Genomic DNA, 10733 nt, shown 5'->3' with positions numbered 1-10733 from the left:
ATCTCTCATAATTACAATTCATCTTAGGAAGCAAACATTAGAACAAAGCGGCACACTCCTCTTTCTCAGAACAATTAAAACATTGCAGGTGAAGGGAAGTGAATCCAAAAAAAAAAACACATGAAAACAGAAAGCAGTTTTGTACACGACCTAGCCTTCAAATGTACACTCTACATAAATTAAATTCATGTCTACAGGATGGACCAGCAATCATTTCTTCTTCCCTGTGAGACCTGCGCCAGCATTAAACTTGAAGAAAATGATGTCCCCATCTTGAACAACATAGTCTCTACCTTTCTGTTTATATTTGCCATGAGCCTAAAAGAAAATAAAAAATAAATGAAAATGTAGCTGTATCACAATGCCTAAAACAATAAAAAGTCAAGTTCCCCTTTTCATACCATGCGATTTATAGTGCAGATGATGTTAAGGTCATCAACAGTTATTGAGCAGGGTGTCATGTGGCCAACACAAAAACCAACGGCCAACCACCTTTACTTTCCCAAACAATAGTTGGTTACCCATTAGAGTTGGGTGGAATCAGGGGCATCCTAAAAATCCCAGTCTTCACCAAGAATTGAACCCAGGACCCCACATTCAGAAGCCAAGCACTTAACCATTCGGCCACCGTGCTCCCCTCCTTAAAAAAATCTTTGAAATCAGTTAAATTATAAATCTCCCTCTCTGCTCTCTTCAACATTTGTTTTTAAACAATAAAAGCTTTAAAAATAACAAAAAATCCACCTTGCATTCTGCTTCAGATTTCAGTTCAAAGAAATCATCGTAGGCCATTACTTCAGCCATAATAAAGCCTTTCTCAAAGTCTGTGTGGATACGTCCTGCAGCCGCAGGTGCTTTAGTTCCAACCTGTGAAATTTAATGCATCATAAGTCATCAAATTTTTCTTTTCTTTTTATAGTGCATTGATCGATTCCTAAAAAAAAACCCTTAAGTTTACAAATGATAATGACAAATTGAGACCTAAAACAAAGAGAGTATTTTTTTCATGTAACATATGCAGATTTATTAAGTGAAGGCTTGAATTATAATCATTTAGAGATGTAACTATTAAACAACAAAAAAAAAAAAAACCCATCAAAATATGAGGCTTAAATGACCAGAATTCAACTTATATAAAAATCAGTCAATGTGAAGGTCACAAGTGACCAAAAACCATACTAACCTGAATGGTCCAAGCTTTGACTTCATCTTTACCAGATGTAAAGAAGTAGATTAAGTTCAATGCTTTGTAACCATTAACAATAATTTTTTCTAGAGCACTGAAAAATAAGAAAAAATATTCGTAAATTTATTTTATTGCAATTAAATAAAAAAAAACTTTTTGGTTAATCAAATTATATCCACAATAGCCACATATTTATTTTTTACTTTAAAAAAAAAAAATCAAAGTTGAATTAAAAAAATGGTCTAAGTTGTTTCTGTAGTAAAAAACCAACAACCAGAATACAAGAGCTATATTTTCAATTCAAGGTACTACCTGGTAGTTTCTAAATTTTTCAGATAAGCATCTCTTTCTTCTTGTGTGGCCATATCTAGAAGTTTGGACTCTAGGATTCCACTAAATAAAATTACAGTTGCACCAGGATCTTTGGCATCTATCCACTCCTTAATTTTCATTAACCTGCCAATTAAGAAACACAGGAATGGAGCTTAAATTTTCATACAAAAGGAATAAGATCAAACATGTCATCAGAATACAAAGAAAGGAAGTAGAGATGGTGAAGTTCAAAGATTGAGGAAGCAAAGTTTTAACTGTGGAGGAGATAACAGGATTTCTTTCTTGTAACATTCAAGCAGCACCATATCCAACAGTAAAAGGGGTTAAGCGGAAAAAAGTATGTTTGGTGGTTACAAACTTTGAAATATTTCTAAAGAAAGTTTTCATTTTTACAAGAGCATGACTCAACCATGGCTATATCTTTTCCACAGATCTAACAATTTACCTATTTAAAATATATAAATAAAAAAAAAGTACTTGGCTGGTCAAACTTAAGCTTCACTTAAGACAATAAATAATATAATAAAAAATTATACCATTTATTCTTTCTCCTAATGTAATCTTTTTCTGACAAGTTCACAAGATAGATTACTGGTTTGGAAGTCAGAAACAAATGTTGATTCAAAACTTCAATCTGCAAAATAGTTTTGTCAACAATTCAGTTATCTTGTCTCTATCTGGAAACTACATTAGGATTTTGTTATTTCAAATGCACACTAACCTCTTTTGCATCCCAAGTTCCGTTCTTAACCCATTTGTTTTCATTTAACAGTTCTTGAACTTTCTTTAAAACATCCTACAGACAAAAATAAGTTAAATATAGTCAATATAGCTATGAGATATACATGTGGTCACAATAATGTAATGATTTCCTAAAAAAAAAAAAAAAAAAAACTTTTCTGTAAGCAACATTTAGGGCAACTGCTTTCAAGCAAGTTCTGATAATGACTCAGAAAATACAAAACTCTTTAGCATAAACTATCACAGTCTAGATTTGTAATGCCAAGTGAAACACAATGCTTGTCATTGAGTTTATACAAAAAAAAATACAGTACATCAAATCAAGACTCCAGTAGTTAATAACAAATGTATGTTCTTAACAGCTATCAAAAGGTTGAAGTTGAGACTATAACCAAATGGTACACTGGTTAACAGGAAAGAATATTCAAAGAAAGAGTTTATGTGGTTTGGAGTCTTAAAACTAGAAACACTGAGTTGTGTTGTGGGGGTTGTTGTTGGTCAATTCTTACAATCTGAGAGCTACAATATTATCAGCTTATTGCACTAAATTGTATACAGTTTCTATTGTATTTATTACAATGATTTCAAATGTATTTTAATGTTTTGATTTATATACTTTTTCAGTGGAACTTGAAAGAATTAGACTTCAATTTATAATTATTTGTGTGCTCAAATATTGAGAAATAATAATAACACAAATATTCAAACACTCTCAAGAAAAATGCCACACTTCAAAATCACACATTCATAAAGATATTTGTCCCTTAACAAATTTTCTTCAACTACCCACACTATCACTCAATACCCCTGACCTTTTAACTTTAACCTTCTTGACTCCCAACTCTTCATGTTCTATTTATAACCTTTCTGTGACATTTTTTTAAGAACAAATATTTTCTTAAAGGATTTAAAAGAATGTGATGTGCTTGACAAAACATTAGGAAGAAATTAAAGTCCTCACCAGCTCTTCCTTCTTCTTTTTATCTGCTCCTCCTCGAGTGACACTCCTGTCCAGAGGCTCAATGTGTTTGTTTAGGTACTCAATATCCTTCAGCCTAATTTCATCATGGATGATCTCAAGGTCTCTTGATGGGTCCACCTCACCCTCTACATGGATAATCTCTTCATCAGAAAAAGCACCTTTGAGAGGAATATGAAAAGAAGGATATTATGTAATTAGCAATGGTTAAAGTTTTTTTTTTTTTTTTTTTTACAGTTGATGTTAAATAACATAATTAGTAATAGCAAAAGTTAATGTGTAAAACGAACCCACTATAAAGCCAAGCTCATGGTTAATACACCATTTCTATAATCAAATTCCATTGGCTTCTAGATTTGTCCTTGTGTACTAAATTAATAGAATTTCAGCTTGCAAATATAAAGACTTGACCTTAAAAGCAATAATAAAGTCTGAACTGTTCTACCACTATTATTAAATTTATTCAGCTAATTTAATTTATTTGTCAAGGATTTGACATGAGTCTAAATGCATCAAGTCTAAAAAATTCCTTACTGTTCAGTAAAAATTACAATGACTTGCATTAAACTACTTACGAACACAGTGAAAAATGGCATCACAAGCGCTGATATTTGACAAGAAAGCATTGCCAAGACCTTTACCCTCATGAGCACCTTTCACTAACCCAGCAATATCTACAACATTGAGGAATGCTGGAACTTTACTGTAGAGGACATCACAAGAATACTACAGTTTTATACCAAATATGATATGTTACGAGAATCAGTACAGAAGTCAACAATAAGATTTATGGTAATTAGCAAAATAATGCTTTTAGGAGTATCAATGTTATTTCACATAAATAAAAATTAACAACTAAAACTGTCTGCTAGAAATAACTATCAAATATGTTCCTATTATATCCATAACCTGATAGGTGCTGTCAATTCTGATTAATCAGACCACTTTTGGACACTATCACTTTGTCTCTTGTAATATAAGCATTTTGTATGTTAGAAAAATTTTTGGTACATAAGTATTCTGTCCAATTAAGCATATAGTCTAATTAACTGGATTTAGCTGTACTGAGATTTTTCTCAAATACTACTTCTATGACTGACAACTTTTAATTACACTGATTGAAAATTTAAAAGGACACTAAGATAGTTTCTAAAAAATATTCAATGCTACACATTCCAAATGTTTTATAATTATAGATCTTTGAAACTTCATTAATGCAACAAAAATTCTAGTACAAACCAACCTGAGAGGCTCATAAGTTTCACATAGGAAATCAAACCTTTTATCTGGTACTGGCACCCTGCCTGGAAAAAGCATAAATTTTAGTTCATTAAATTATACAAGAAAATACTAGTCAGATTTTCAATATGTTTACTGCAATTGTTTGAAGCTCTAGTAAGCTGGAAAGACAAACTTGTACACTTTAAAGAAAACTACTAGTTCCATAAACCAATGTTTCCCAAACTAAGTTACACAGAACACTAGCCTGAATAGTTGTTCCACTAACTATATAATTAAGTAGTAGGCCTGCACATGAATTAATTCCTTAGTAAATGCATAAATGAAAAGAAAAATGGATTTTTATTAGCTCTTCTATCACTATGAAAACTGATCTAGATTTTCAATCTAATTTGATTAATTACAAAGATTAAATGATTTCTGAAAGGTTTTGTCTCAAGAACCAAGATATTTCAAACAAGTTATCATTATTTTACTTCAGTTTCTTACAACCTTTTTTGTGTGAAGCAGGATTTTCTTATGTTGCAACAAAGTCAAAATACAGAAACAGGCTCTACGCCATACTAGAAATGCCATCTTTGAGAAAACAATACTATCATTATTTTATCAAATGTTTTGTCTGCATTTTATTATAACTTTGAAATAAATAAAAATGCAAAATTTAGAAAATAGTTTAACTATTATTATTTTTTGTTATTTAATCAAATAGGAATTAAGGCAACCTAAAAATTAAGAAAAGTGTTTGGATGAATTCTTTGAATGTGTGAAGTCTTCTATTTAAAGAAAAAAATTTGAGAAACACTGCAATAAAGTAATACTAATATATTTTATTTTAAATATTTATACAGTACTAAATGACATTAAATACTTACTTTCATTAGGGTCAATAGTGCAAAATGGAAAATTTTCTGCCTGTGCCTGACTTTTTGTTAAACAATTAAAAAAAGTGGACTTGCTGCAGAAAAATAAAATGTTATAAAATTGAAGGATACAAAATATTTATTTCTTTAGAACATTTTCCCCCCATCTGACCTGTCTCACCAATCTGGTATGAGAAGACCACATTATCACAATATCTTTCCTCCTAATACAGCTGTAGCGATATGACTACATTTGTAATTAACTGAGTCATGTGAAAATGCATAGCAACTGAATTTAAAATAAAGCGATTTTGTTTTATGTATGTAAATGCTATTAAGTTAATCAGGATATATATATATATATATGTTGAGAGATGAGAAGGATTAGAATACTCATGATCATGCCACTGATAACTTATCTCCTAGCAGCCATCTTTCACTTTATCTTTAATCACAAATTAAACTAAAATTAAAACCTTACTTGATGGATAATTAGTATAAATTTAGAAAATATTACACAATGTTAATGAATTTCATTTACAATTAATGATCTTTAGATCATACATAATACATATATTATCATTTTTATTCATGTTTGAAATTTTAATTATTAAATTGAAAAAAAAAAAGTCAAGCTATTATGAAAATTGGATAAGTTGACAAGTCGTCAAGCATAGCAATTTAAAAAATAAAATTATTATTCTTCCCTTATGTTGGGCATTATTATTTTATAAAAACATATAGTTATATAAATGCATAACTGCAATAACAATTACTTAATTTTATAGAAAAGCTCTCTAAAATAGAAAGCAATTAAATTCATAGATTTCAAATTGATGACATTGGATTATAAACATTGAAAACAGAATCCCCATACAATAATATGCTAGTGTAACTTAGTTGTTTATTTCTGGAGTGTATCCAGAATGTCAAAAGGTCATGTGCATTGTGTGTGTTAAAACAATCAGTCATGTGAGACAGGTTTGTGCTTGTCCATTGTAATTTTGTAGCATAACGAAAGATATTGGTAATTTTAGAAGAGTTATTTCATTACAAGTGTCTAGCACATATTCAGTCTAAATTCTTACCCTACATTAGGCAATCCCACAATGCCAATCTTTAGATTGGTGCCCAGCCTACCAATCAATGCTGGCTTTTCTACTTCATCTTTCTTCTTAGGAGGCATACTGTCTTCCTACAACTGAAAAAACAACAAAAACACGAGATTACAATGCTGTCTACTTTAAAAATGAAAGTAAATATATACATATAGATATAAAAATGAAAATGAGACTTGGCCTTCCCTTAGATAGCTAGCCCTAAAAACTCTAGTTGCTCTAGTTACCCTATTTACAGTGCAATTCAAAGGATTTCAGTATGAAAATTTGAAGTTCAACTACCAAATGTCAATATTTAAATGCAAAATGCTACCAAGCTGAAAGATGTAGTCTGATGCATATATAAGCTATAGATCTATCTTTTCTTCTAGAAAGATTACTTTTATATAGTAACAAGATTACTTAAAAATTAAATGCAAATTTATCATACATTACTACAAACTCTGTAAATTAATTAAGCATTACTCATTAACATTTATTTATAAACAATGTCATTATGATTAGAATATCAATAATTCTAAATACTAGATATCGAATAATCTAGGTTTCTAAACTAAAGTATATTGATACAAATTAGTAGGCAGGCGGTTTAAAATTGACCAGTACAATCTATAAGCAAAATCTGTAAAATGTCACATCTTTTCCTCGCATATCTGTTCCACTTTTTGCATATATTTATCTAAAGCAATCCTTGTTGGTGTTTGATAATACAATTAGTTTGTATTCAATAATTGTGCTCCATCAAATAGAGAATTAAAATATATATATATATGTCTTAATTTTTACAGTGTAGGCTTGATTTTTAATGGATTTAAGATTAAATGGCTATGTTGTGTTTATCAGAATAGAAGAGCAGTTTAATTAAACCAATGGCACAGCTTAAATGCATATAATGCATTGTAATATCTGAATGCTATATATGTGTATCATCTGAAATGTTAAGTTGCAGTGTTTCCATTTATTCAGTCAAATTTGAAGTCTATTATGATCTATTTTTCTTCAATCCAAAATATTCTAGTTAAAAGAACAAAACAATAACTGACGGAGAGCAATAAAAAAAAAAAAAAGAATATATTTAAAGAATGCAGCCTCCAATTTACTGTTTCAGAATGAAAGGATTTTAATCATGTTGATTGCATAAATATAGCCCAACATGACTGGTAATAGGCCAAGTACAAAAGTACAGAAAATGATCCAATCAGTAGTGCTCACTACTGACATCACTGTGGTGCACCAGATTTTATTTCAATTAAATTAAGTTTAGTACACACATTCTAGAACTAGATTAAAATATTAGAAACAAGGTCTGGGGATAGTGTTAGAAAATCTATGTCCATTTTATCTTCTTATCTTATAAAATATAGCATAATTACTTAAAAAAAGAAGATGATTATGTCTTTTATCCAGAAGGGTTTCCAAATTTAGCGATTTTACTAAGACTAAAGGTGTTACTCTGATCAAATGTAAATATTCATTTGTTAAAAATATCACTGTTCTATTTTGTGTCTGTTCTAGTTTCTTAAAATTTTTTTTAGTTGAGGGGATCCCGAACAAAGGACGCATAATGATATTCCATTCTTGGCCTAACCAAGGTTAGGTAACATTAAAATTAATTAAAATATAAATTGGAGTATTTCTGGACTAGATCTAGAGTCTAGACCTAATAATCTAATGCAAGTCAATTTCAAATTTTATATTGATTGTTGAAATAGATTTACTGGTCCATGTATATACATTGGTGGAATGAATGAATTAAAAAAATTATAATGTGGTAAAAGCAGGGGTTTTCAAAGGAGTAATGAGAAAAAAAAAGGTTTAAGTTATGAAACGTCATTCAGAATTACCTAACTTTTTTCAATGGGGTGAAGGTGTGCAAAAATTTGGATTCTAGATCAACCTGGAAGCTGAGTTTTGAGTTTACTGGAAAAATAGTGTCACCCCTCAGACCCCTGTATTTTACCTTAAATGCCTTAATAAAAATAAAATAAAAAATTAACTTCTATACAGATCTATCCACCACTTGTCTAACATTGTAAATCTAAGTGTAACACTCAAGTTTAGTAACAGTACTACTAGATCTAGACTCAACTAACTAGTAACTACTAGTGTAGCATTAGACAGACCTAACAGTTAGTAACAGTAGAGTAACACTAAACAGTTACACTAGATACAGTAACACCAGGCAACTAATTGAGCAGATATAAATTAGAATTTAGAATCTATATAATCATAAAACAGACAGTCTACAGTAAACTAGTCTACACTAACACTGGTCGTGTGACTTGTCTACAACTCTACAGTAACACTATTTTAAATTTAGCAATGGGTGCATTTTAACTTTCACTATTGTGGTTACAAAATGGAATGCATTTAATTTAGATCTAGATCTAGTAGACTATCAGGCGACTAACTGAGTAGATCTAGATTAGTTCTAAATTAAAATAATAGTTAATAAGACACTGACTAACAGTCAGTAACAGTGATATAGTGATAATCATGATAATGTAATCAGTAATTTGAGTAATTATCTGAGTAACGGACTAAGATTCTATCTACTAATAATTCAAACGACTAAGTTACAAGTACACTAAAGTTGACTAAAGACGAGGAGTAGTGAAGACTTTTGTAGTGTAGACTACACTACTAAGTCTACTACTACAGTGTAGTGAGTCAGGGGTGTAGTGTGACTGTAGTGACAGTGTAAGTAGTGTTTAACTTAGTTTAAGTCACTAGACGACAATAAGACGTGACTAGAGTAGATCTAGATCTAAATCTAGAATAGATCTAATTAACTTAACATTAAATTAATTGAACTATTTCAAGATGTGTCTATTTGACTCTAGAATCTATATAATATATTAATTATTAATACATATCTATTAATGACTAATTAACTAATAATAGTAATACGAGTTAATCAGTGAGTTTTTAATTTTAAGTTTAGTAAGTACTATATAGTATATATAATATAGATCTAAGTTTAAAGTCTAACTTTAACTCAATAACTTGAATAACTTTCACTCTTGCAAAACGGAATGCATTTAATCTAGATGTAAGATCTAGACGTTCCGCTGTATTAACTAACGTGATGTTAATATAATAATAAGTCTAGATTTATATTTAATTAATTTAATAGACTAACTAATCGTCTAAAAGTAGAATGATTGCATACTATTGCAGCAAGACCGGAACGCGTGTATTCCCAATATGGCAACAAAAACAACAAACGATTTACATCCGGTTTTATAACATTTCGCACATTTTCACTTTTTAATATTTTTTTTCTTTTTTTTTAGAAACGTAGTTCATAGATCTAGGCCTAGACTGCATGTCATTCAAGATTAAAAAAAAAACAACAACACACCTTCCAACGTGCATTGATCTAGTTTCTTGGATCTTGTCACACGAGTTTGAGGTTCTTTTATATTCTAATTTTAGTAAAACTTCTATTAGATATTGAAAACTAGAATACAAATTAGGAAAGATTCTGTTTTCTCATATTTTCTAAATCTAACACATGGTAGGGCAAAAAATGAAGTTTGCTTGTTAGCCCACTATTGTATATTCCAGTGTCAGCTTGCATGGAGAACTGTCACCAAGATCAACCTAGCAGCTAATGGCTTTTAATTAAAAGAGACAAATTTCTGCACATATATTTATCTCTTATAAAATACAAACGTTACTTAAAAAGAAGATGATTACGTCATACTCAGAGCAAAATGAAAAATTAAGTAGGTATCAAAAGTTAAAAATATGTGTTATCCTGATCGACCTAGCCATATAAAAGAATGTAATCATCATAAATCATTAAATAATTCCCAAGAAAACGATGTATTATTTTCATTTTAGTGCATGTTTTCCCAGGATTTAAAATGGATTTTAAAGACGCATAGGTTTGAGACTTTTATTTGAATTTTTAATTAGTAAATTTTCTAGATGCAAGTGTATAATAAATAAAATAAAATGATACAAACAAGAAAAAAAAAACAACATTTACATATACAATACTGCAATTGGCATTATTCTTTAATTATACTACTAGAAACTAATTTACTATCTCAGCAACACAAACAGATAAAAACAAATAGCAAATGAAAAAAAAAACCAAACCATTTTAAAACTATTTATTACACCTAAAAAGTTTGAAACAGTGATACACAAATAAAATTTATATTGCACTAAACACGAAATATGAAACCCATTTAATCATAAAGTAATAATTACTTAAATAATAAATTCAATCTTACAATTATTTTGAGAGACATTGAACTATGAAC

At 29.7% G+C, this 10733-nt stretch overlaps 1 protein-coding gene across 4 annotated transcripts; it reads right to left on the bottom strand.

The window, feature by feature from the left end:
• Positions 1 to 111: 111 nt before the first annotated feature.
• On the bottom strand, positions 112 to 9774 carry LOC106057272 (obg-like ATPase 1). 4 transcript variants are annotated; one of them, XM_013214396.2, is made up of 12 exons: positions 9629 to 9774; positions 6427 to 6539; positions 5351 to 5433; positions 4483 to 4543; positions 3815 to 3942; positions 3222 to 3400; positions 2241 to 2315; positions 2056 to 2153; positions 1499 to 1642; positions 1184 to 1280; positions 745 to 867; positions 112 to 318 (listed from the first exon to the last, which is right to left on the bottom strand). In XM_013214396.2, the coding sequence occupies exons 2-12, from the start codon at positions 6522 to 6524 to the stop codon at positions 211 to 213; spliced, it is 1194 nt and encodes a 397-aa protein (XP_013069850.1). In that variant the 5' UTR covers positions 6525 to 6539; positions 9629 to 9774; the 3' UTR covers positions 112 to 210. The 4 variants fall into 4 exon arrangements, with proteins under 4 accessions (XP_013069850.1, XP_055870363.1, XP_055870364.1 ...); XM_056014388.1 differs by lacking the exon at positions 9629 to 9774 and adding an exon at positions 9599 to 9617; XM_056014389.1 differs by lacking the exon at positions 9629 to 9774 and adding an exon at positions 9367 to 9385.
• Positions 9775 to 10733: the final 959 nt, after the last annotated feature.

The sequence above is a fragment of the Biomphalaria glabrata genome, chromosome 16 (assembly GCF_947242115.1).
Source record: "Biomphalaria glabrata chromosome 16, xgBioGlab47.1, whole genome shotgun sequence".
NCBI classification, from domain to species: Eukaryota; Metazoa; Mollusca; class Gastropoda; family Planorbidae; genus Biomphalaria; species Biomphalaria glabrata.
Note: the sequence above shows the minus strand (reverse complement) of the source record. Positions and strands in the feature narration are given on the sequence as shown.

Coding starts and splice junctions, on each gene's coding strand:
- LOC106057272 (XM_013214396.2), bottom strand. CDS start 6,524: ATGCCTCCTAAGAAGAAAGATGAAGTAGAAAAGCCAGCATTGATTGGT. Junction 3,943..4,482: donor GAAACTTATGAGCCTCTCAG/GTTGGTTTGTAC, acceptor TGTCCTCTACAG/TAAAGTTCCAGCATTCCTCA. Junction 3,401..3,814: donor TGCCATTTTTCACTGTGTTC/GTAAGTAGTTTA, acceptor TTCCTCTCAAAG/GTGCTTTTTCTGATGAAGAG.